The sequence below is a fragment of the Carassius auratus genome, unplaced genomic scaffold (assembly GCF_003368295.1).
Source record: "Carassius auratus strain Wakin unplaced genomic scaffold, ASM336829v1 scaf_tig00026204, whole genome shotgun sequence".
Lineage (NCBI taxonomy): Eukaryota > Metazoa > Chordata > Actinopteri > Cypriniformes > Cyprinidae > Carassius > Carassius auratus.
The window spans coordinates 22,603-50,149 of record NW_020525498.1 but is presented as its reverse complement, the minus strand read 5'-3'; the positions used below and the strand labels follow the sequence as shown (position 1 = coordinate 50,149).

The following is a 27,547-nucleotide window of genomic DNA, read 5'->3' as shown; positions in this document are numbered from 1 at the left end:
CAAACACACAAGGCTCCCTGCAATTAAAGGCCATTTTTTATAATTGTGAAAATACAACACATGAAAGAAAAAAATGGTAGTGATTGGTGAAAACCAATCACTACCTATTGCAAAACAATACATAAAATATTACAAGTAGTGTGTAATAATATGAAGACCTCTTCAATCATTAGAAAAATAACTACGTACTATAAAAACAACTACATATATCTACATCTATGTATAACAAATGACTCTATACAAAATACATATTTACACACACGCACACACACACACACACACACACACACACACAAAACATATATATTCAAACATTCACTGATGCTCCAGAAGGAACACAAATTGCGCCGGGGGTGAAAACTTTTACATTTGAAGATCAAGATAAACCAGTACTTATTTTTTTTTCCGGCAAACATGCAAGCATATTTCTTTTTTTCCAATAAAAAAAAAATATTTCAACAAAATAGATAAATTTGGATCTTCATCCTGTTCAAAAATTTTGATTGTACATTTTTCCATATGCATAAATTTCGTTTTTATGAGAAAAAAATATATACTACATGTACTGTATGAAATGAAATGAAAACTATGTATATCCAACAAAACAGGCCATATATTTCTCTAGAAGGCTTGTAATAAAGCTGTGAGTAGCTGTGAAAGTAAGGCTGGCAGGCTTGTTTTAATAGGATAAAGCAGATCTGTGCAAGAGTGCTGACTGGGCAGATGTTACTACATGAGGAAAATCTCTCACTCCATGGCTCGCAGTCTAGCAAGCGCATGCACATAAATTACACCATTATAATGTTGCGACAGCATAAGTACCATGAAATTACAGTTAAATAAATACCACACACACAAAATGTGGTCATTCACATATGCCTTATTTGAGGCACTCTGGTGAAATCATTTAAAAATGAACATAAAATTTTGTTCTGAATATGATACAATTACGAAAACTACAGGTTGCTAAAAATGCCAGTGTAATTGTATAAACGACAGGCCTCACCAATACTTTGAACTTTTGTTGGAGGGAGTATAAATTATGTACTATTCAAGAAGGCAGTGGGGAGGCTTTGTCTTTGTCACTCTAGTCTTTCATTAATCTCTAAATCCTTCTCAGGGTCATGCAAGTCTGAGATATCATTACAGAGCACAACCAAACAAATGAACCGCAAGCGTACTCCTCCTTTGAAAACACTCGCTGTAATTTGACTGTATCTTTCATTTCACCAGACAGAAGGTCTGTAATTCTAAGTGGTTCTGTGAATCTTCTGATCAAGAGAGAATGGGACAGGATTTAGGCTAAAGCAAAACAGTTGGTGAGTTTTTAATCTGAATTTATGGCAATTTTCATCCTCTTAGAGTAACATATTGTCCATTGCAGATTTTTTTCGTGACTATGAACAAATGTGTAAATTATACATCACTGCTATAGCCTGTTACTTTAGGGGAAAAGGAATCATGACTGTTGTACCTGCATCAGGAGGTGTTGCAGTCCCACCCCAAATGTCTCCAATAATGGAAGTGGACACAGAGGAGGACAATGAAGACCCAATTCCAACTCCAAGTGCAGGACGTGTATTTAACATAAACAACAGCAACAACAATGAAGAGTAATCAAAGATCATTAAATATGATATAATAAATACAATATGTATGTATATATATGTAGCATGTATAGCAATGTATTATATAGTGACAGTGGTGTATTTTGCTGTCTGTAGGGAAGACAAAAAGAAAAAGAAAAAGGAGAAAAAAGAAAAGAAGGAGAAGAAAGAGTAAGTAGCATACCAAATGTTTGGATATAAATAATGAATATAAATAATCTTATTAAAATATAATTTGCTCTCTTTTCCTATAGGAAAAAAGAAAAGAAAGAGAAGAAAGAAAAAACTGAGAAGAATCCAAAGGATGAAAAAGAAAAAGAAAATGAAAAAGAAAAGGAAAAAGAAAAGGAAAAGGAAAAGGAAAAAGAGAAGGAAAAGGAAAAGGAAAAGGAGAAAGAAAAGATAAAGATAAAAAGGAAGGGTTGTTATCAGACTTTTTATCCATCATTTCTACTCTGTGATAATGTTCCAAACGTTCAAAGTTATCAGCACTGATTTCTGCTCATGTCAACTTTATTTTCTCAAGGCCTAAGGAGGTGTTTGTGATTAACCCAGCGGGACTCCTGTACTACCAATGGCTGCTTATAATCACAATTCCCGTCATGTACAATTGGACAGCCATAATTGCAAGGTAATAATTAAATGTTCATGTTTTAATAAGACGAGGAGACCATGATATCAGAGAAGAATACAAATGTAAGATGTCTCCTTTTTATTAACCTCTGAAGTGTGCTTCCTTACGTCTCCGTTAGTCATTCATATTCTGTAATAAATATGATGAAGGCAATATGGTCAGTTATATGTACATTTTGGAAGCTTGATAAACGCGTGTAATACATTTGAGAGCTTTTACATTTTGTCTCTTTGCATAGAGCCTGCTTTGAGGAGCTACAGCACAATTATCTCCTGATATGGTTCTTCCTGGACTACACCTCCGACCTGCTTTATTTGGCTGACATGGCCTTCAGATCACGAACAGGTTCATATAACATCAGTAGTGCGATCAGATTTCTCTCTTTAATGAAGCGAAGTGACCGATTTGTGTTTTCATGCCACCTTTCTTTAACCAGGTTACCTGGAACAGGGCTTACTAGTCAAAGACGAAAAGCTCCTTCTTCAGCGGTATAAAGACAGCCTCCAGTTCCGGATTGATGTCATCTCTATGCTACCCACGGACATCTTCTACTTCGTTTTAGGGTTAGACTACCCAGAGATCCGCATAAACAAGCTGCTCCGCCTCAACCGCATGTTTGAGTTCTTCACAATCTCAGAAACCATGACCAACTACCCCAACATCTTCCGAATCTGCACTTTGATCATGTATATCATCATCATCATCCACTGGAACGCATGCCTCTACTTCTCCTTCTCCAAGGCCATCGGGTTCGGATCAGATGCATGGGTGTATCCATCTCTCACCGAAGATGAGTTCGGAGAGCTTGGGCGAAAATATTCCTTCAGCCTCTACTGGTCCACTCTTACCCTCACCACCATCGGGGAGACGCCGTCTCCAGAGCTAGACTCTGAATTCCTCTTTCATGTGGTTGACTTCCTGGTGGGTGTCTTGATCTTCGCCACCATTGTGGGTAACATTGCTACAATGATCTCAAATATGAACGCGGCCCAGGCTCAGTTTCAAGCCAGGATTGATAACATCAAGCAGTACATGCACGCGCGGCATGTCAGCAAGGATCTTGAGATCCGTGTCATCAAGTGGTTTGACTTCCTGTGGACTAACAAGAAAGCACAAGATGAACGAGAGGTTCTGAGGTACCTGCCAGACAAGTTACGGGCAGAGATAGGCATGAACGTGCACTTAGATACCCTCAAGAAGGTGCGGATCTTTGCCGACTGTGAAGCAGGGCTGCTAATCGAGTTGGTGTTGAAGCTTCGCCCACAAGTCTTCAGTCCCGGTGACTACATCTGTCGCAAGGGCGATATTGGTCGGGAGATGTACATCATAAAGGATGGCAAACTCGCTGTTGTGGCTGACGATGGTGTCACTCAATTTGTTGTCCTCGGCGATGGAAGCTACTTTGGAGAAATCAGCATTCTAAACATCAAGGGCAGCAAGGCTGGGAACCGTAGAACGGCCAATATCCGAAGCATAGGATACTCCGACCTCTTCTGCCTGTCCAAAGATGATCTGATGGAGGCTTTGACTGAATATCCAGAGGCTAAGGCCATGCTGGAGGACAAAGGGAGACAGATTCTGCTGAAGGATGGTTTGTTGGAGCTGGACCCTGCGAAACTGAAGCCAGACGAGAGGGACTTGGAGGACCGTGTGAACCGAGTGTACAGCACGATGCAACTCATGCAGACCAAAGTGAAGAAGTTGCTGGCCGAACACGAGGAAACGCGAAAGGAAATCAAACGGCGGATTGCTCAGATAGAGCGCTTCGCTGGAGAGGTGGTGGAGGATGAAGATGAAGAGGAGGAGATGGAAAAGAAGGAAGAAACGGAGGAGCAAAAGAAAGAGGAAGAGCCAGAGAAAGAGAAGGTAGAAGAAGACAAGGAAAAGACGGAAGAAAAAGAGGAGGAAAAAACGGAGGAAGCAACCAAAGAGGAAAAGAAAGATGAGGAGCCATAGGATAAAACTTTATGAGACCATTTCATAATAAAAGAGAAAATAAAATCTTATTGTCCTTAGTAACTCTACTTTGAATTTGTTGATTCACTGGATGCAAAATGTCTTGTGCAGCCAATAAATTCTTATGAAGGCAACAAAAGATTTATTGTCTGGCAAATTATCAATTAGTAGTACCAGTTTAAAATTGTATTTCTTTCTAACATATTCAATATTTCTATATGATGTTTGCATAAAGCAAACTCTAAAAAACGAGAGACGATACCTGCAAATATGAGCTCTGCACTTTCATCATTTATCCATGTGACAGTGAATATTGGAAGCTCTCGAATCAGCAATATCCTTCCTAAAGAAATAGTTTTTCATTCAACTTGTTAGTTGGTAATTGAGACAACCATTTTTTTTATTTTTTTTATGAAAATCACATTACCAAGTAATGTGCTTGATGGGCACAAGGGTGCAGCAGAGTACCAAAGATTAACAACACTTTCCTCCTCAAGACTGAAAATGTTTTGAAAATGAACATTTACAAAATAATAAACACATGAAATCAAGTCATTCCTTTTTTATGGAATCCATAGTTTTAAAGATATTTTCTTTTATTGTTAGATAAATTTTAATTAAATGTTTGAATGGGGTGCTTTAAAAAACAGAATTATTGCTTCTTTGTATAATGTAGCATGTAGCATAGCCTATTCACTAAATCGTTCATGAGCAAGTATAATATGTTTAGAAAAGTTTTTTTGAGAAATGTTCTACCTGTCAAATTACTAAATCACTGAATGAAAGAGTCACCTGCCTAATGACGCCCTCTTAAGAAATCCCAAATAAGTTTGTCAGTTAGCTACATAACTATCAGCATCACACCTTATGGACATTTAAATGCTAATGTTAACTGTTTCATTTCTTTACCGCTAGTGTCATTTAAATACAGTTTTAACAGTTTTCCCAAATATATTGCTCAGGCAAGCGTCAATACAAAGGGAAGCTGCAAATTACAGCCTAACATTATTCAAATAACTTTGTTATTTAAAACACTAAGGTAAAGCTAAACATTGTTGTGATGAGGAGACGAGGGGAATGAGGGTGTTTTGACAAAAAGACTTCTGCTTAGGATGCAGCTGATTAGATAACGCTTGCATAATTTCACCTTGTTCATGGCCTCCTCCTGGTGTGTCCTCCTCCATAATTGCATACTGTGGTTTCCAAATCACAAGAAGAAACATTTAGAATAAAATCAACTATTTAGAAACAGCTTGTGAAGTAGGCCTATCCTATTTGTTGTTTTAATCTGAGATAGAGAAAGGTACATGCATTTAAAAACACTTTCATAATTTTTACCCTTAACCTTAACTGAATTCTCAAAACATTCTCAGACAATTTAAGTGCGTTAAAATCTGCATTTTTAGTTGAAGGGCATGTACGCATTTAAGTGGTTTTGTAAAAATGTAGAGAATTGAAAAGGCAGACTTTCTGACATTTAAAAAAAAATAAAAATAACTTGCTCAGCCCAGGCCTTGTGACAGCTAGCTCTACCTATGCTTTATTTTTTCCATGCCAGTTTGTACAGAACTGCTTTTATCCATGACGTGTTCTTTCCTGTGGCCTCCTTCAATTTTCCTTTGCCTGCATTATTGATAACGTAATTGCAGTTCTACAGGTATGCAGCAGAAGCCAGTTTTCAGTTTTGTAACGTTTGAGGTACTTTAAATGAATGGAGACATATTTGTACCAATGTTTCATTTCCAAGAAGCCTTAAATATAGTCAGAGTTGATTAGAGGTCCTGTGGATACCAGCTCATACGTGCAGATTTTGCAGTGTGTATGTCTCAATATTATCTCTTCTTTCATTTTGAACATTCCCACCTGTTCTCTCTGGCGGCATTTGCTGTCACGTGTGGACATTTATTGTATTTGCTCAGAGAAGAGATGAGAAAAGGAAATGAAAGAACAGTGGAAGTATGTCTCCCATGGGAAAGCAAGATAAAAAAGAAAGCTATTGGCTGTGATGTCAGCCATGAAGAGGGTCCTCCACCGTTTCGTCTCTCGAGCAGCAGGAGCGACACGTTTAATTAATTACACTGACTTTTAGAGGCAAATCAAAAAGAACCATGTGACTTTCCTTCAAGGAGAAATTATGACTTACTGAATTAACTTGTTTACATAAGTTTTGGGAATATGAACATAACTTTTTGTTATTTAAATTAAAGCTTGACTGAATATGCATGAATGAATGAGTGATTTACAAAAACAAGAAGTCATGGTGCAGCCAAAATCACTGAGACAGAACAATCTGATAGATTGGATAGGACATTTAGTAACATCTACACTATTGAGGGCCATTTTGCCTTGCATCAAACATGAACTAGTGGTCAGTCAAGCAATTTTATTGTCCCATTTGGCCCTTCATCACAGGCACACTCAGAAACCCATCACATCTGTGAGAGCACATGCAGATTTTTCGAAAAAGCTGATTGGAAGAGCCAATTTAACTCGAACAAAATTTCTTATACAATAGAAATGGTACCGCAACAAGGGTCTATCAGGAAACACTGTGTCTCAGAGTATTGTCCTCAAACGCTCTGATCTGAGCAGTAAGTAGAAGTCACACGGGCAGCTCACACCATGGTGTTTTGGAGTCTGGTGGCAGAACGATACACCATAGCATGTAGGCACCTGCGTTTTGGTCTTACAAGCTGGTACTTCCTGTTGTTTCCTATCTGTTTCTTAGAATGCTTCAGCACTTTACCTGTCCCTTTCTATTAGTGTGTGTACCTGACCAGTTAGCCGCTGCGCTGTTGTTTCTCCTAAACAATTTACTTCACAATAATAGCATTTGGAGTTGACCCAAGCAGTTCTAGTAGGCAAGAAAGGTGACCTATGTGGAAAATGACATCCTGTGACAGTAGCATCAGGGCCAGCCTGTTTCTTGAGACCTGCCAGTATAAAAATCATCACAACATTAAAGCATACACCACTGCAAAACAATGAGTGTTCTCTTATCTTTCTGAAAGTTATACTGTATATACTCATATAATCACATAGCCTACTGGAAAAAATATGGAATAGGATTTACTTTTAAAAATGTTTTAAAAAGTATTACATTTCACAAATCTTAAATTAAAAATGAAATTCTGTTTCTAAATGTACAACAATAATCTGTTTTAGTTAAAGCTATATTTTTTTTTACATTGTATAGTATTATTAAAGATCAACTGGGGCAAAATTATGTATAAAAATTATTATAATACTGTACATTTCACAGAAAGTGTTCTTTCATTAAAATCTGTTACAATAATGTGGAAAATAAATAAATAATGTAAATAGTAAGAAAAACATTTTTGTAATAACTATGAACTAGATTCTTCTAGAAAAGCTTGTTTGGTTAAATTAAATGAATGCATTTAGCAGATGCTTTTATCCAAAGCGACTTACAGTTCATTCAAGCTAACAGTTTTTACCGAACATGTTCCATGGGAATCAAACCCACAACCTTGTGCTGCTAACGCAATGCTCTACCACTTGAACCACAGAAGCACTAAACTAATTTCTCATATTTCCCTGTGACTTCTTTACTTCTCGTTGAGAGTTTCTGAATTCGTTCCCCATATTGTAACCTGCAAATTTTATCCTTATGACAAGCACAGATTCTGAAATGCAAAAAGTGCTTTTTAATATTAAACAGCAAGCACTGAAGTCAAAGCATGCTTTTAATAGCTCAGTTTAATATTTATTTATTCAGTGTGAGCGTTTTTGAGCAAGGCGTGGGATCTCTAAATAATGCTGTTTTGCATGGTTATAGAAGGATGGATAAATTATGCAGATTACATTGTTACTATTTATTCTTTACAGTTTACATATTTTATGTCATTGTTCTGTTGCACTATTCTGGTTTGTGTGCTAGATGTTGAAATCCATGTGTGCTTAGACTTAAATGTATTCTCCATACTCTGGTGGTGAGTGGCATTTCAAATTGTAGCCAAATATAGACTGATTTTTGATTTATGATATGACAGATTTAGCTTCTGCTTCCAGAGCAGATGGAGTGTTAAAATGTCCTCACTTCCAAGTTGTGATCTATTTGGTTTGAATGAACGTTAGAAGCTCCCCTGGGATGTTTGAGCAATCGCCTGTATCACCTATAGACTCTTGTAGCACTTGATAGCCTGCATTATAGGTTATTGTACTGTCATTGTTTGTATATGGAGACTACACAGCGTTTTTGAATTTCTACGCCTTTTATACAAACTGCGATAGCTGAATTCACCACTTAAAAACTAGTCCAAGTATTGTGTGGCGAAAAAGTAATTTTGTTCCATTATCCATAAATGGACCCCTTTCCTGTCAGAAATGTTTCCTCCACTTGTGATTACTTGCGTTTATGTCAAATAGGTTCTTACACCGGATATACAGTGTATGTAGACATTGAAACTGGAAATATGGAATATTGAAGCCAGTGATTTGAATCACAACCTATAGACTACTGCAAAATCATCTTTAGCATTGTGAGAAGGAAAGATCACTTACCATCATGTGCAGGCATGGGATTGGAAGTCATTTGGTTCCATTGTTTTAGGTCTTGTTTAATTTCTTCTACATTTAAAAGTCTGCTAATTGAAAAAGCTGTTGTCTGATGCTTTCGTTCACCACCGTAGCACTTTGATGCTGATTTCTCTTAATAAACAGCACACTGCGCTGTCTGATCTCATCTTAATTTTCATAATTGCCTGCGATTGTGAATCTTCCTCGATGCTCAAACATAAGCTTGATATTGATAACCGATAATTTAATTGTAATTAGTCTATTCAACAGCAGAGCTCCTGCATTGCTATTATCACGGTATGCTAAATTAAGCAACAGCCCCCTTACTTTCTTATCAGGACTCAGTGACATTTGCATCACTGTCAATGCCTCTTCCCAAAGTCTGTGACCTAACCTTCCTCGGTCAGAATGCCAAGACCTTGCCAGACCAATGAGCCTATTCATGGATTCAGATCTGAACAGAAAGGGAAGCCGAGAACATTTGATGAAAATGAAGCATTGACCCCCAAATGGGGTTTTTGTGGAGCATTTAGTGATTGCTCATCAATGCGTTAGTAGCAGAAAAGCTCAAGGTTTCTGAAATTAATAAACAGAAAATACATGGAAGTCAATTAAATGACTGCATCCTGATTCTGCTACTTTGGTGGCTTCTGCAATCTTTTCTTTCCCTCTCGAGCACTGAGTGACAACCATGAAATCTCAGCGATGCCAGTGTCACTTGCATTTAGTTGAGCAGTTCTGAGAAGATGTGTATGAAGTTCTGCCAATGTGTTCTGCTGTGGTCTTTGTGCCTTGAGGTCGACATGGAAATGATGGATGAGAAAGACGAAGTAAGAAGCACTGTTACAGTGTAACACTTACAGTGTGTGAAGCACCTCAGGGTTGGTACTTTCTCTATGGCTGGGAATATGTGTCTTAGACAAGTCATCACTTTCTTTTGTAATTTGTAATAGGGTTATGAAAGCATTTCAGATGGAATGGGACTTAGCTTAAAAAGCTTTTTTAAAAGCATAGTGATGGACAAGACTTGGTTTATAACTAACTTTTCTTTTTACAGGCTTATAATTGTACTGTGGAGGAAAATGTGGCAGTTGGTTTCAAATAAAATCGCATAGCCGTCTGAAACACATCATTTTCTTTGTTACAGGACATTGCTGACAGAGTACTTCATCTTCTAAAATTTTACTTTAGACAGTATTAAATCTTTTGACCTGACCGAGGGACAGAATTTGAGAAGACATGAGCAATCCTATTTCCTTTTACATTCTTCTTTGACTTCCTTTTACCAGTTAAGCTGACAAAACAAGAGATGTGCTTCCTTTAAACCACATGTACCTGTGTGATCTTGCATAAATCATAGACAAGCCCATTCAGAAAGATTTGTTAGGAGGGAAATGAAACAACCTTTTTGAGCTGACTCCATCTGTGCCCCCATATCTACCGACCTTTTTTCTAAGTTATAGTATTGGCCAGAGAAACAGCTTGATTGCTTATGAGATTGTGCCATTTTTGCTCCCTCAACCACTGTGAAAATGAAAAGATACCTGAGACACCATTCAGGGTTTCTCAAATGCCACTTACACATTAATATGTTCTATAAATTAAATTAATATTCATTAATTTGCACTTTATCAACATAAAGATGCACTATATATCAGTTATGCATTCATTATTAGTGATTATTAGTGTCTTGCCTGAGCTCTTGTAATCGCATAGTCTAAAAGGATGCTAAAGGGATAGTTCTCTCAAAAATGAAAATTCTGTCATCATTTACTCATCCTAAAGTTGTTCCAAGCCTATATGGGTTTCAATCTGTTGACACTAGCCATTGAATTCCATAGTATGGAAAAAAAAAGGGCTACCGTCAACAAAGTGGATCCCATATTTTCCTTCAAGAGCTCTAAAGACAGCAAACCCATCATAAGGGGAAAGACTTGAGGCAATTGATATTGATATCGATTGGCAGTTTCAGGACTATCGCTTTAATTCATGGATATTGGAATTGAGCGTGACCTAATTGTTTTTGTTGGAACATATATCAAAATTCTAAAAGCTGAAAGGGTAACTCTTTATAGGGACCAATTCTCACCATTTGCTTATAAGCATGCCTATTATTAACATTTTGGATGTTTATAAGTTCTTAGAAAGCACATATTCTGCATGCCCATATTCTTCATCCCTAATCCTAACCAATACCTAAACTTAACTACTACCTCACTAACTATTAATAAGAATCTAATTAGGAGTATATTAAAGGGATAGTTCACCCCCAAAATTCTGTCATTAATTACTCACCCTCATGTCCATAAGACCTTCATACAGTACATCTTTGGAACACAAATTAAGATATTTTTAATGAAATCTGAGAGCTCTCTGACACTCCATAAGTCCCTTTCACACTGCACGTCGGACACGACAAATTGCCGGAACATTGCCGGGTCGCCTTCTGTGTGAAAGCAAACACGTCCCGGGATTGATTCCAGCATTGAACCCGGGTCGGGGACCTAGTAACATTGCCGGGTTCAGTCCTGGGACGAGCGGTGTGTGAACAAAAGCCATGATCTAATGCCGTGTCGAAGTGATGACGCACGTTATCGCGCAACTCTTTTACCGGCTGTTTTGAAGGAAGATCACCGTTCACGACAAAAAAATATGTGCAAACTGTAATGAAGCAGAGATCAGTTAGTTCCTCACTTTCCGCGCTGACGCCAACATCATTTGCTTGCTTCAGTGAAAGTATAACGTGCCTAACGTTTTCGATTCGTACATTACACGTCACGCGCTGATGTCACGTGTCATTACGGGACCTTTACGGGTTGTGTGTGAAAGCACGCACATATCCCGGGTAATCACTGGCAGTGTCAAAGTGCAAAATCTAGCGACCAGGGAACAATTGCCGGGACACTTTACCCATGTATTTGCTGGAAGCACAGTGTGAAAGGGGCTATAGTGATATCTTCACAATCAACGCACAGAAATGTAGCAAGGATGAGAACATAATTTTTATATAATTGATAGATAATTTATTCTAAACACTGCTTTACCAAATCATAATTTAGAAGAAATATAATATAATTATTATGTTAATTATTTGTGTATATTTCAAGGGAAAAATGGAAAGCAAAAAATGCTGAGTTTGAGTCAGCACTACTGTCTGAAAACTGTCAAACATGATTGACAGGAAAGCTTAACAAGGTCCCCAGCTCGAGTTTCAGCGTCAAACCCAAGTGTCTGACTAGCCAACTTATTCTCATGTCATGAATCCAAGGCTGATATTGTTATGCTATTCAAACTCTGTCTCGAGGCTTAGAAAACCTTGATTTGTTCACACGTGTATGTATTCAAGGTTATGACTTACTGTTAGTCACCTTTTGATTCATAGGCTTATGTTGGACATTCGTGAATGCTTCATTAATATTAAACTTGTTTTAGACCCCTAGCTGCAAAATGTGCTGTGTAAGACTGCTAGGAGAGCATTGAACACCTCATTAGCTGAGGTTAAAGGGTCACTGAACTGCATTGTAAGGGAATCGATAATGCCCAAAAGACTTGTAATTTTTTTTTTTTTACTATTAAATGAACATTGGCAGATAGGAAATATTTGTATACGACTGAAGCAAGAATTGGGCCTGTGGGACTACTCAACATATAGCCTCAGATTCTCAAGCATTGCTACTGATGCTTACTATCAAGAAAATGTAACCTTGTATTTTTTATTTTTTAACAGACACTTATTTACACTTCACATTTGTGACACTGACAGTCAGGACTGACATTTCTTCAAATCACTTCTTACACCATCTCAGTCTAGCAATCACTTTTCCATCGATTTCTGAAAGGTTTAGTCAAACCTATTTTCTTCATCACCAAAGGAGTTTAGATGTGCAACAATTACATTCAATTACCCCATTTTCAAGTAAAGAAGATATACTGATTAGCTGAAAACTACCTTCATAATACCATAAATGATGTTCCTTTTTGGTTGGATGTACTGTACGTTTGACAAATTGTGTACATTTGACAAATCAATTTTGGGCTGTGCTTTTTTTTTATTTGGATACTAATTTAAAGTTGTTTTCTCTCCACACTCTGGCAGAAGCAGCTCACGGGGTTGTGTGTGTATATTGGTTATGGCTCTGAGTGACCTTAGGCTATGTCAGAGATGGTGGCAGGTGAAGCCCATGAGGCTAGCTGTTTATTTCCTCCCGGCATTTACGAATGTGACATGTTGATGTGATAACTGAAAGGAGGTGAGACTTTTTGAAGGAAACCTCTGCGGTGACTCTCCATGTAGCAGCTAATTTAATTTATAAATCTCTGCCGTAATTAGAACATTGAAGACATTATGTCTTGTGGATCGATGTTGAGGTCTCTCCGCAGTTCTTGACTGCCATTCTGACTTATGCCCATGCTCCATGTGCATGTTCTGCATTTGAACAATTAGCAATTGTGTTGGATGGAAACAACTGGGCCCAAAGGGAGTCAACCTGATGCAATGTTCTGGTTCTTCATTTAAAAAATACACAAGAAATGCATGTATATACACACTTAAGTGTAGTATCTGAGCAACTTTGCACTTTATCACACTGACGGGAAATGAAAACAACAAAACAATAAAACTCATATTCTCCAGCTATTTGAGACTCAATTAAACATAAACGCATTGCTTGCTTGTGACATTTTGCACGTAGGGAACTCTGCAATTTGCTGTCAGACTTTTCATAGGCAGTCAGCTATTAACACTTTCCGTATATTAATGATTGAATGCTTCTTTGAGCTACAAACCCCAGGTCTTTATAGGTTGTGACGAGTCAGCTGCCTCCTCCCTGATTATCATCGGCATCCCACCGGACCCGCGATCCGGAGGAGAACCACACCCGTTTACACGGCCTTCAGGCCAGGATGCTGGGCCGTCCATTCCATGCAAGCGCCGCAGCCAACGAGAAACTGCGGTCAAGCCAGCCGCACTTTTTTTTTTTCTTTCTTGTAATCATGCACTCACGGTCAGGCCCGTAGCTGGGGTTTGCAGGGCCCCGGTGGAGGTTGTACCAGTGGGCCATCTTTGAAATTGTTAAACTTGTATGTTCGTTCTATTTATTTGTGCTATTTACAATGTTTAAGCTTGTTAAAGTTTGTAGGTGTCAAAGCACAGAAACCGAATAATCAAATAGCACCGCATAGTCTTCAGGGTAAAATAAAATATAAATTATATAAATTAAAATATATTCCGATACCTTCAACATTTCAGTTCATTTGCTAAGAACATGGTAATAAAATAGAACAAGAATTCAGAGTTAAACTGTCAGAACAAATTAATTGTGATAATGTCAGAAAACTTTAATAAAAAGTTGTGTAATTGATTACAATCAAACAAAACTTCTTCTCAAAACTGTTAGTATGCCAATATTTACACAACTATCAATACTAAGCAATGTTTAATTTTGTTCAGTCTTTGGTTAATTGGCAATTAAATAAAAACACTTAATCAAAACATGGTCAGGTCGAAGTGTCTGAATCATTTTTGGTCCCAAATAGTTTTGAACAATTTCACTGGTAGTCCACACTATGAAGAATTCTTGGGTATAATATTTTACAGTTTGCTTTTTTTTTTTTTTTTGCTGTACTCACTTACATAAATTAACTATAGTGTCCTTCACCAACTAATATATATATTTTTTTTAATTAGGCGCGGTCACTTTAAGAGACAAGGCATCCATTATAATGACACAGATCCATTTTCTTTCTCCACTGTTTACTTTCACTTAAGACATAACCGACAGATTTTTTAGAACATACTTTCCAAGACCGGTACTGTGTCCCATATTCCATATAGGTTAGCTCATTCTTTCAAATCATGTGTATTCAGAGTGACGCTGACTATTATACATTTTCAAGGCATTTTACTGTATAGTTTTGGAAAAAAACTAAAGGCAAAATCACCCAAAACATCAATCTCCATTGTTGCACTTGCACTTTTCCCCATTTTCCAACATTCATAAAAAGGGTTCCTTTATAGGTTAGCTCATTCTTTCAAATCATATGTTTTCAGAGTGACCTTGACTATCACTGTCTTCATTTACAAGTCAGTTTCGGAGAAAAATAAATGCAAATTCACCCCAAGCATCTGAGTGCATCACTTTGACATCACGTCCCATTTTCAAACACTCATAAAAATCTTTCACAGGTTTGATTGTTTTTTTTTTGATTGATTCCTGTTTACAGTCATCCTGACTATTACACGATTATTATTATTATTATTATTACGATTAACATTTACATTTACATTTAGTCATATTGCAGACGCTTTTATCCCAAAGCGACTTATAACAGCGGGATACATAAAGTGATTCTACTTAAAGAGTCAAACAGACACAGGAAGTGCTTGTAATACCAAGTTTCAGACATTGTTCAAATAAGTACAAGCTAGAAAAAGAAGGAATAAATAAAGAGAGGTGTTTTTTTTTTTTTTAAGATGAAGCCAAGTAGTTTTGAAAGAGATGAGTTTTCATCTGTTGCTTGAAAAGTGCCAGAGATTCAGCATTCCTGATAGGGGTGGGAAGATTTTTTTTAATTTTTTTTATGGTTTTGAATAAAATTGATGGCAAAATCATTTAAAAAAAAAAAGTGCATTCTACCAATTGGACCATTACCCATTCTCTAACACCCATAAAAATATTTTATTTGTACCTTTTGCTCATTCTTTCAATTGATTACTGTTCACAGTGATCCTATATTACTGTGGTAATTTTCAAATATTTTTGCTGTAAAGTTTGGGAAAAAATTAATGGCAAATTCACCCCAAATATCTATGAGCACCTTTGCTCCCATTTTCAAAAACTCATAATTTTTTTTTTTTCTTTGCTCATTTTTTTCATTGATTCCTGTTCGCAGTGACCACGACTATTACTGTATTGATTTTCATGTCATTTTACTTTACAGTTTTGAATAAACGCAAACTCACTTCAAAAATGTTTTTATAGAGTGTGTTGTTGCACTCATATTCCATTTTCCAACATAAAGTGTCAGTTTTTGAAGGAATTATTGTGCAAATGTAACATGCTTATTACCATATGAAACTGACTCTTATTTCGTAAATAGTATTGGTCAAAATTGCTAAGAAATATCCTCCTGACGTCATACACTCAACCTTTTCTTACATTTTAATTATTAGTGTCTCATTTAATTAAGTTAAAATGTTCATTTTAACCTTAGGAACTGATTATGTTAATCACCTCTTTAAGCAGTACTTAGTTGTGTGCATGGTTTATAATTTTTAGTAAAATTTCTTATGTCTTTGTTTTTATAGCCCTGAGGTTGTTGAATTTGTTTATGGTTATTATGCCTGCAAAGCTATTATTTGTTTTGCTGTGTTGGTTTACCATAACTATAAGTCTATTGAATAGATCTGCTTAGCTGCAATTTTTTGTTTCAGAAAACAACTTTGTACATCTTAAGAATTAATAACACTTTGGGCATACTCTTGCATATCCCATCAGACTGCACAACAGTGCCTACTGGGCCTTCAACACCTGTGAACATTTAGTGACTGTCTTCTGCACACCGATGCATACACCTAAAATCATCTTCTCATATAAGGCTTTTGTTTAATTGCATAAAAAATAACATATTTGCATTTGTATCTGTGAAAAGTCATAACACAGGTAACATAATCCCTATCACATCTTATTTCTTTATTTCAGTCTTAATAAAACTCATTTAAATTCCATTAGGTTGTATTGCAGTCGATCAATCAATAACCTACTGTTATTTCAAAGTGTCATTGAGTATTGAAAGGTGCCTAATAAATTGTCTTATTATTATTATTAAATTATTATAGGAGTAAGCAGCAGCAGAGGCTGTGGAAGAATGACTCCAAGGAGTTCTGCAGAGGCATGAGGACTATAATTGGTTACAAGCTTGCTGTACAATAAAAACAACAACAAATAAAATAATGGAAAAGAAACCTCAACATTTTTCCCATCAAAACATGAACATGACTGTTTTCTACCATTCACACTGAAACAATGATAGACTAATATTAATAATAGCAAATAATGTTTGTTATATAATACTAACTTTGTGTTTTTAATCTCAAAAGATAAGCTATATGTATCAAACATAGACAGTAAAAGAGATGGACACAGCGACCCCATTGGTTTCAACCGAGACAAATTAAGTCAATTAGAAGCAAGGACTTCCTGGGGGTCGAGTGTGCTGTGCAGACTCAAACTGAGCTTGATGACGTAGATCTCACGCGAGCAACCAGTAAGTCTTCTAATCGCAGTGCCAAGAGAAATCTGTATCAACCACCGAATATTCCAAGGCGAGAAAGCAAGGCGTGAACAAATTTTGGTAAGTATTCAGATTAATTATCTCCCTTGACTTTATGCTTCCACGTCCCCCCGATAGCCTCATAGACAGTAAAAGATTCTCTGTGAGCTTCTCCTCCTGTCCATATGGTAATTTCTCTACTGTGCGACAGAGAGTCGCTGGTTATGACGCACTTATTAGCCTAGTTTTTACAAAAACTGCTTCTACAGGACCATTATGTAAGATAGAAGGTAATGGAGCCTTTTATTCATTTTCGTGTTTCTTTAGAAATAATTAATGGACAAATGGAGTCTTTAAACAGCTCAGATGTAAAGTTATTCGCTGTCAAAGTGACACCAAAATGAATGGGAGTCAATGGGATGCTAACAGCAGGTGGGGGTCCGCTAGCCAATGGCGGCGCCCAGTGGTGCTTTAAAAAAATGAAACCCTGCCCCCCTGGTTTCAAAACAGGGCATTTAACAGGATGCAAGAGTTAAATTAGTTTAGCCAGGTCTTATTTTAAGTGTCAACAAACAGAACTTTCCTGACCTCTTTTTTGTGCTCTTAATTAGTTATTATTATTTGAATTAATACAGTAATACTAGTCAGGGTGACTGTGAACAGGAATCAATTGAAAGAACGAGCAAACCTACAGTCATTGGCAAAATTATTGGCACCCTTGGTAAATATGATCAAAGAAGGCTGTGAAAATTAATCTGCATTGTCAATCCTTTTGATCTTTTATTTAACAAAATCACAAAAATCTAACCTTTCATTGAATAAGAAGAATTTAAAATGGGGAGAATTATCATTATGAAATAAATGTTTTTCTCAAATACACATTGGACACAATTACTGGCATACCTAGAAATTCTTATGAGTAAAATATCTCTGAAGTATATTCCCATTCATATTCACAATTTTAAACACTCCAGAGTGATTATTAATATGAAATTATCCAGCCATGGCTTCTTGTTTCACAGAAATATAAATACGAGGGAAAACAAAGCCCAAATCCCCTTACTCATTCATTACAATGAGAAAAATCTAAGAATATATTTCTGATGTGCAGCAAAAGATTATTGAGCTTCACAAATGAGTGAAGTGGCTTTAAGAAAAGAGCTAGAGCAGTGAAAATTCCTATTTCCACCATCAGGGGAATAATTAAGAATTTCCAATCAACAGAAAACTTTACGAAACTGCCTGGAAAAGGATGTGTGTCTATATCGTCCTAATACACGGTGAGGAGGAGAGTTTGAGTAGCTAAAGACTTTCCAGGGACCACAACTGGAGAAGTGCAGAAAACATGTTGTTTGGGAGGGTTTCAAGAAAAATTCTCCTCGCTCATCCAAAAACAAACTCCAGCATATTTAGTTATCAGACACGACTGGAACTTCAAATGGAACTGGCTGGTCAGATGAAATTAAAAAATGAGCTTTTTAGCAGCAAACACTCATGATGGGTTTGGTGAACACAGGGATAAAAAGTACCCCATGTGTACGATGAAATATACTGCTGTATTTTTGATGTTGTGGGCCTATATTTCTGCTGGAGGTCCTGGACGTCTTGTTTAGATACATGGCATTATGGATTCTACCAAATACCAACATATAAAAAAAGTGACTGACTCAAACACAGACTTGAAAAAATAGGTCAGTGAGCACAAAACCAAGCTTTTGCTTTGGATATTCCAGTCGTCTGACCTGAAACCTACAGAAAATGAGTGGGGTGAACTGAAGAGAAGAAGCACCAACATGGAGCTGGGAATCTAAAGGGTCTGTAGAGATTCTGGATGAAGGAATATATATATATATATATATATATATATATATATATATATATATATATATATATATATATATATATATATATATATATATATACACATACATATACACAAACGTGAAATAAAAAACAATGAATGAAAATCATTAACATTTATAAACATTAATAAACGATTCATAATAATGTACAATACAAACTTTTATGTTCAAAAATAAATTATTTAAAAACAAAACAAAAAAAAAATTAGTTAAAATAAGCAAAAGTATAAAGGTAACGTGTGTTACAGCTTCTTACATGCATTTTGACTGCTCTCAGCACGATTACACGCGCAAGTCAAGAAAAATAAAAATAAGTGCAGCGGGCTGGCTTGGCCCTGTATTTTCAAATCGCGAATGAGAGAGAGAGAGAGAGAGAGAGAGAGAGAGAGAGAGAGAGAGAGAGAGAGAGAGAGAGAGAGAGAGAGAGAGAGAGAGAGAGAGAGAGAGAGAGAGAGCAAGCATGCAAGAGCTAGGCAGGAAATCTAAGAAACAATATTATTTTCTAGCCAGTTCTAGTAGAGACATTAGCCTACACAAAAGATTAGGCCAAACTGTATCTGCCAAACTCATTTTATCAACAGTCACATGACAGGAAGTATATGCCGCACAGTCATTTTAGCAACGTTCACAAGACAGGAAGCATGTTGCGTAATGGTCTGCAAATGAAACAAACAGATCAGCATTGGTTTGAGTGTTCATCACGGCTTTTCTGTGAAACAATACTTTAAAAAGCAGTAGTAACGAATGCTGTTGAGTCGTACAGGAATGTTCAGCCTTTGTGGATTTTGCCCTTTGTTTATCAAAGTTAATTTATTACTCTGTGTGTGTGTGTCATTCAGTCCTCTCATTTTGCAGACATTCTGAGTATTTTGCTTCCTTCAGCTCTCACTGGATTCATCTTAACGGTAGGATTTTTTAAATTCTAAAGAATTTTCTTTATTGTTTGTTGTATATTTGGGACACTTTTACCATTCAAATGGCTGTGAAAATGTCCCAGTTAAGCTGAATATAATATTTTGTTGTATAGACCCCTTAAAAGTTTGTAAACATTGGAACGTCTCCGGGTGGGCGGGGCTTAGCTTGAGTCAAAAAGAGGCGCGGACGCAATGTTGACAAGCGTCACTGCCTCTGCGGGACCGTGAGAGTTATTTTTGTAAATTAACTCTCGTGGATGGAAGCAGGCTACCTGACCCGTATGCCATAAGGCCATATGAATTACTTTTTTTGTCAATGCTTATTTTTTAATGTAACCTATCGCTGGGCTAAATATGATTAGCAATGTGTATTATTTTAAGAGACCATTCAAAGAATGGCACAAACATCTATCGCTGTATGTTTGTTTAACATTTAAACTAACGTTAGCTAGTGCGCTGAAGGTTGGCGACTTTTCACCTATAAAACAGAAACTTGCTGATTTACTAGATAAAACCAACACACCAGTTCATATGCATATATTATTTTACCTGATATGAAGGGCGCACTGCAAACACGAGCATTATTTATGATCATCTCAGTCCAGTCTTTACGCTGTATTGCATTCAACCACAATTGTCTTCTTGATTTATGTGAAGGAATGTCTGCCGGGATCCGGTAAAACTTTAGTTTTGAAACAAAAGTGCTGTTCCTTCTACTCTGGCAGCCAAAAACACAACAAGAAGACATTTTAAAGTCAAAATCTCAAACTTTTAGCGCACCTGCTATGAGTTCTGCCTTTTTTTTTTTTATATAAAGCTTTATTAAATTCCTACAAAATACAGACAGCAAATTTAAGAACAAAATACAGATATAACATATAGCGAGAACAAAGCAAAACAGAAAAAAAAAAAAAAAAAAAAACACAAGATTATTTCATGTAAACAGTTTTAGGAATTTACAGAGGTCAATAGTCCTTAGAGCCTTTGTGTTTTTTTTTGACAGTGACATAGGCGATTAAGGGGTCTATATTTGGGACACTTTTACCATTCAAATGACTGAAACTGTCCCAGTTAAGATGAATTTAACCTGCTATGTTTCAAAACGGAGCTTGAAACTAAATTACCTGCATGGAAAATGTGTATTAAAAATATAAGTGCTGTCAAACGAGTAATCGCATCCAAAATAAATGTTTTTGTTTACATAATATGAGTTGGTACGGTTTATTTATGTATATATAAAAACACATGAATGTATACATTTAAAAAAAAAAGTTATGTTTATATATTAAATTATATAGTATTACATACATTTTCTAAATATCTACTGTATGTGTATTTATTTATATACAGAAAACACAGTACATACTCATTATGTAAACAAAGTTTTATTTTTGTATGCGAGTAATCGTGATGAATTGTTTGACAGCACTTATATACAAAGTTGTTACAAATACCCCCTTAAATTTTTCACTTTGTTATGTTGCAGCATTTGCTAAAATAACTTAAGTTAATTTTTTTCTCCCATTAATGTACACACAGCACCCCATATTGACAGAAAAAACAATTGTTGGCATTTTTTTGCACATTAAAAAAAACAACAACCAAAAAAACCCCACATGGGCCTAAGTATTCAGACCCTTTGCTCAATGTTTAGTAGAAGCACCCCTTTGATCTAATACAGCCATGAGTCTTTTTGGGAAAGATGCAACAAGTTTTCCACACCTGGATTTGGGGATCCTCTGCCATTCCTCCTTGCTGATCCACTCCAGTTCTGTCAGGTTGAATGGTAAACGTTCGTGGACAGCCATTTTCACGTCTCTCCAGAGATGCTCAATTGGGTTTAAGTCAGGGCTCTGGCTGGGCCATTCAAGAACAGTCACAGAGTTATTGTGAAGCCACTCCTTCATTATTTTATCTGTGTGCTTAGGGTCATTGTCTTGTTGGAAGGTGAACCTTCTGCCCAGTCTGAGGTCCTGAGCACTCTGGAGATGGTTTTTTCGTCCAGGATATCCCTGTACTTGGCCACATTCATCTTTCACTTGATTGCAACCAGTCGTCCTGTTCCTGCAGCTGAAAAACACCCCCACAGCATGATGCTGCCACCACCATGCTTCACTGTTGGGACTGTATGGACATGTGATGAGCAGTGACTGGTTTTCTCCACACATACCGCTTAGAGTTAAGGCCAAAAAGTTCCATCTTGGTCTCATCAGACCAGAGCATCTTATTTCTTACCATCTTGGAGTCCTTCAGGTGTTTTTTCATGTGTCTTGCACTGAAGAGAGGCTTCCATCTACTCTGCTATAAAGCCCCAACTGGTGGAGGGCTGCAGTGATGGTTGACTACTTGACTTTCTACAACTTTCTCCCCTCTCCCAACTGCATCTCTGGAGCTCAGCCACAGTGATCTTTGGGTTCTTCTTTACCTCTCTCACCAAGGCTCTTCTCTAGGACGGCCAGCTCTAGGAAGGGTTCTGGTCATCCCAAACATCTTCCATTTAAGGATTATGAAAGCCATTGTGCTCTTATAAACCTTATTTTTTTGTAACCTTGGCCAGATCTGTGCCTTGCCACAATTCTGTCTCTGAGCTCTTCGGGCAGTTCCTTTGACCTCATGATTCTCATTTGCTCTGACATGCACTGCGAGCTGTAAGGTCTTATATAGACAGGTGTGTGTAATCAAACACAGCTGGACTCAAATGAAGGTATATAACCATCTCAAGGAGGATCAGAAGAAATGGACAGCACCTGAGTTAAATATATGAGTGTCACAGCAAAGGGTCTGAATACTTAGGACCATGTGATATTTTCAGTTTTTCTTTTTTAATAAATCTGCAAAAATGTCAACAATTGTGTTTTTCTGTCAGTATGGGGTGCTATGTGTACATTAATAAGGAAAATATTAACTTAAATGATTTTAGCAAATGGCTGCAATATAACAGAGTGAAAAATTGAAGGGGGTCTCAATACTTTCTGTACCCATTATACCCATTACCCACTATATATATTTGTTAATTCTCTTTAACTGTTATTCAGATGACAAAAGTACAAATAAAAGATTTCCAAAGTTTTCACTGGCCAACATAAATGTATTTTGTAAACATGAAAAAATTATGTTTTTGACTACTGCAACACATTCCAGTTGGATAAGAGGCAAAAAATAAAGTTGAAAAGGTTATAGTGCATTCTGTTTTGTAACAATTCACAGTAAGCAGGTGAACTGGTAATACCGTATTTTCCGCACTATAAGGTGCACTTAAAAGCCTTTAATTTTCTAAAAAAACGACAGTGCGCCTTATAATCCGGAACACCTTATATATGGATCAAGGCGCTCTGTCAAAATGTTGACATTCCCTTTAGCACAGCTGCATGTGGATGCATAACGCAAGCCCAGTCAAACGTTTGACTGCAGTATCTTCTATTCTATGTGCTTTATAATCCGGTGCACCCTATATATGAAAACAGTTCTAAAATAGGCCATTCATTGAAGGTGTGCCTTAAAATAAAATGCAAGCAAAGTTGGATCATGTCTCATAACTTTAGACCAAACTGTCATTTACCACAGTCTGCTGCTCCATCAAGAAATGCAACTTGAATATCTGTTAATAGTAGAAAGCTATCAGTTATATGTAGCTGCCGGTTTCTCTGGGCAAGAGCTCATCTCAGATAGTAAAAAAAAATATATGGAAAAATGACTGGCATATGTGCAAAGGTACCATTGACATGGAGTCATATATTGGGATTGTACAGAGATACTGCCATCAAGATGATGTCTTTCATGGGAAGTCCATGGTAATTAGATCAAGACAATGCCAGCTCTCATTCTGCATGTGCTACAAAAGCATGGTCTCGTAGAGCCATAGTGAATGTGTTAGAATGGCCTACATGCCATCAAGATCTGTCTCCTATTGAAAATGTATGACCAGTCATGAAAAGGATAGTCAGACAACGACGATCACAGACTGCTGAGCTTCTGAAATCTTGTATGAAGTGAGACTGAACAAAAATTTTGCTTTAACAATTAGTATCCTCAATTCCCAAACAAAGAAACATTAATTGAAAGGAAGACTGATGTGACACAGTGTTAAACGTGCCTCTTTCCCAACTTTTTTGGAGTATGTTGCAGCTATCAAAATCTAAATTTGTTCTTTAGAAATCTTTTCTTTGTATTTTTTTCAATTAAATAAAAGTTAAAAGTAATGAACAAATCAGAGATTCTTGATTGCATTTTACAAACTGTCCCAACTTCTCTGAAATTGGATTGTGTCTGTGTGTGTGTATTTGTATGTGTGTGTATATACAAATTATTTGTAATATATACAAAAAGCCCAAACATTAACTGATATAGATTTTTTTAATAACATTTTCAATACATTTTATTTACTAAAATATCTAAATTTACATGTTTATTTAGATGTACAGTTAATTAAAGAATTTCATTAATCTGAAATGTATTTTAAAGATTAAAAAATATTACCTTGCTCCTTTAAATATATTATGGCATTTGAAAGATTACATGTGATAATAACAATAATAATAAAAAAAAATCCTTGACCTTGAGACACACTATTCAACATACTTTAACATGCTTGTAAGTACTTAAATTTGATTTTCATATACTGTATAGCCATGTAAAATGACTATCCATTTTATGTTAAAACTTTGTACATTGCTGCTTGTAGGGATATAATGGACCTGAAAGAGTACTTGAACAAGATTGGGTTTACTGGCCAATATGACAAAGCCGACCTGGACAATTTGTTCACCATCCACAAGCTGCATGTTATGAATATTCCATTTGAGAACCTCAGCATCCATTCTGGCGAGAAGAACACTTTGGACCTGCAAATCATCTATGATAAAATAGTCAAGAGCAATCGGGGAGGCTGGTGTTGTGAAAACAACCACTTGTTCTCATGGGTCCTGAAGGAGATGGGTTACAAATTCACTACACTAGGCTCCAAAGTGTTCACCTTGGACTCTCATCTCATCAATCTGGTGGAGATTGATGGGAAGCAGTATATTGCAGATGTGAGCTTTGGAGTGTCGGGCCAAATCTGGCATCCCTTAGAGTTGATCTCAGGTAAAGACCAGCCACAGCCTCCAGGTGTATTCCGCCTCATAAATAATGGGATGCAGTGGGTTTTGGAGAAGACCAGCAGGAAGAAATTGATCCAAGATAAGGCCTTTGATAATTCCAGCCTCATTGATAAACGGCTCACCAAAACATTATACTCCTTCACATTAACACCCCGTGATGTAGATCATTTCCAAAAGATGTCCGATTGCCTGCAGATTAGTGCAGACTCTCTGTTCATGCTCAAATCCATTTGCTCCCTTCAGACAGCCACAGGCTTCAGAGCCCTGATTGGTTGGACGTACAGCGAGGTCACATTTAAAGAGGACTCAGACTTGGTGGACATGAAAGAAATCCCAGACTGTGAGATAGAGGCTTTACTAAAGGACAAGTTTAACGTGGTGTTAGTTAATAAATTCACACCCAAAAACAACAATGCTAATTATTGCATTTAGTACTCAGCTCATCTAATGTTAGTAATCATTGTGTTTTTCTTGAATATTGAGATACAAATTGTGCTCTCTGAACGCTCTACTTCTTTGTATTTAATTATTTTGTTAATGCTCTCTATATATATTTAATATTTTTTATATATATATTTTTGTTAATTTGGCTGTGAAACCATGTCTCCATTTTAAGTTTGCAAATGTCATAGGACAATGTGGAGAAATAATTTTCCATTGTATTTGCTTGACATAACAATACTTTTTGAATTTGTACTTGTCAGCTGAAGTCAGACTACTCTAAGAAGGACGCTGTAGGATTATCCTTGAACAGTCCATTTAATTAAAAGAACCCAACACCGCATTCCACAGTTCAGAATGATTCCCCATTGAACCATTAGTACATCATAAAACACAGTCATGGTGCCAAGATGGCTAAAGGAGATGTCAACCCCTCCTTTCCCTTCTGTGCCTGTCTAATCTTATACCAGCGACGTCAGGACAGCAGGAAAAGATTTCTCTTTGTTCCCCAAACTTAAGACCAAATGGCCAGGAACCCTGTGGTTACCCCAATGCATAAATCCTCAGCATTATCAGGAAAGGAAGGATGCTAAGGCATTCCCTTGGCCCAGGATCACCAAAAACCTTAAACCAGGGAACACCTCCTTGCTGCAGCTGTAAATTCCAGAGACTTTGTCTCCCAAAAACCAACATTAAAATTTAACCCACATGTGGTTTGATACAAAAATCGATCTGAAAATTGATTGTTTTGTTTTTTTACCTCACACATTTTTTAAGTATCATGTATGTTTTATATAACCTGTGGAATCATTTCTGTGTTTATCTTTCATTACAGCCTATTCGTAGGGTTTTCTAAGTTATAGGAACTAATCACCAGAAGTTGCCTCATACATGTGTATTCTCTGTATTATGCATGCTTTATATTTGTCAAGTAATTTTGTGTGTTAAACACTTATCACTGCTAAATCCTTATTTACTTCCACCTCAACTATGGGAAGTATATGTATTTTGGTACCCACTTGATGGGTAAATGATTTCTAGAATTTTGATATAAAGTAGATGTGTGTAGGATGCACCATATTTAAACTATTTAGTTTGCTTATTAAAGCGTTTAATCTAAACTCCCAGAAGTTTGGACATACGCGATCACGTGGACATTACGCTAATTACAGGCAAAAACCGGAGAACGGGGTGTAGGCCCGCCCAAGACAAAATCTGATTGGCTGTCGTACTAAGAAGGACGGGTCAGATGGACACGCTTATAGCCCAATGACAGGCTTTTTGCCTCCTGCTTTTTGCCTCACTTTTGCCCTGCTTGCAGTGACTTGGGCTCTTGCCAATGTTTTGTGCTGACCTTTCCATCGTCCAGCGTATTCCTCTTCAAACCACCAAGAGCTCACTCAAAACTCATCAACTCTTCCGTAAGATCCTTCGTTGAACTTCGTTAAAGAAAAACCCTCTCAGAGAAACTCTGTAGCATAGCAACCCGCAACCCTGGTAGTCTCGCGAACGAAGAGCCACCCGGCAAAGCCAACCAACCACTCACCATCGAGTGCTGTCCCGAAAGACAGTGTCATCAACCGTCTGCCAATCAATCAGCCCAAGAGAATCCGTCTCCAGCAACTTCCAGCAACGCACCCACAGGAGCATCCAAACGCAAGTGCACAATATCTCCTAATTCTGGCTGAAACTGGTGCAAATCTTATTAAGAAAACGAACTAAGATTAAAGTGCTAGTAGATTGATTCTCTCAGGTTGTGGTCAAGAAATAGTGTCTAACGCTAGACACTTGGGACTCCCTTCACCCTCCGTTAATAACATCACTTGTCTTTGTCACTGTTTGAATGAATGTTTGTTTGTTTTCGTTAGTTTAGTTTGTGTGTATTAGAGTAGTTCAATAAAGCCTTTTTTACATACCAGTGTCTTGTGCTGTGTGCCTACAAGTTACTGCTGTTAACCTTTCCTGTTTCTGTTTCCTAACCGTGGTTGGGAGACACTTGGGAGATCCGTCTTCTCCAGGGCCGGAAGTTCTCCTCCCGGGGTTAACTGCCTAAACTTCACGCTGCTTAGTGCGATGGTAGCATATAAAAACAAAGAGGCCATCTTGCCGAATAGTTTAGGTGCTTTATTTTGCTGGCTGCACTGAAATACCCTGCACACAGCTAACTACCTGCACCGGTCACCGTATCCCTCTCACACACACTCATCCGCTGCTTCGCGGGGAT

General features: G+C 37.1%; 1 protein-coding gene and 1 pseudogene across 1 annotated transcript; both read left to right on the top strand.

Annotated features, from left to right (window-relative positions):
- Positions 1-1,145: 1,145 nt before the first annotated feature.
- LOC113078646 (cyclic nucleotide-gated channel rod photoreceptor subunit alpha-like) lies at positions 1,146-4,695 on the top strand (annotated as a pseudogene).
- A 14,651-nt stretch (positions 4,696-19,346) lies between these two features.
- On the top strand, positions 19,347-27,241 carry LOC113078644 (arylamine N-acetyltransferase, pineal gland isozyme NAT-10-like). The gene is made up of 2 exons (XM_026250971.1): positions 19,347-19,774; positions 24,465-27,241. The coding sequence occupies exon 2, from the start codon at positions 24,472-24,474 to the stop codon at positions 25,312-25,314; it is 843 nt and encodes a 280-aa protein (XP_026106756.1). The 5' UTR covers positions 19,347-19,774; positions 24,465-24,471; the 3' UTR covers positions 25,315-27,241.
- The last annotated feature ends 306 nt before the right edge of the window (positions 27,242-27,547 follow it).

Coding starts and splice junctions, on each gene's coding strand:
- LOC113078644 (XM_026250971.1), top strand. CDS start 24,472: ATGGACCTGAAAGAGTACTTGAACAAGATTGGGTTTACTGGCCAATAT.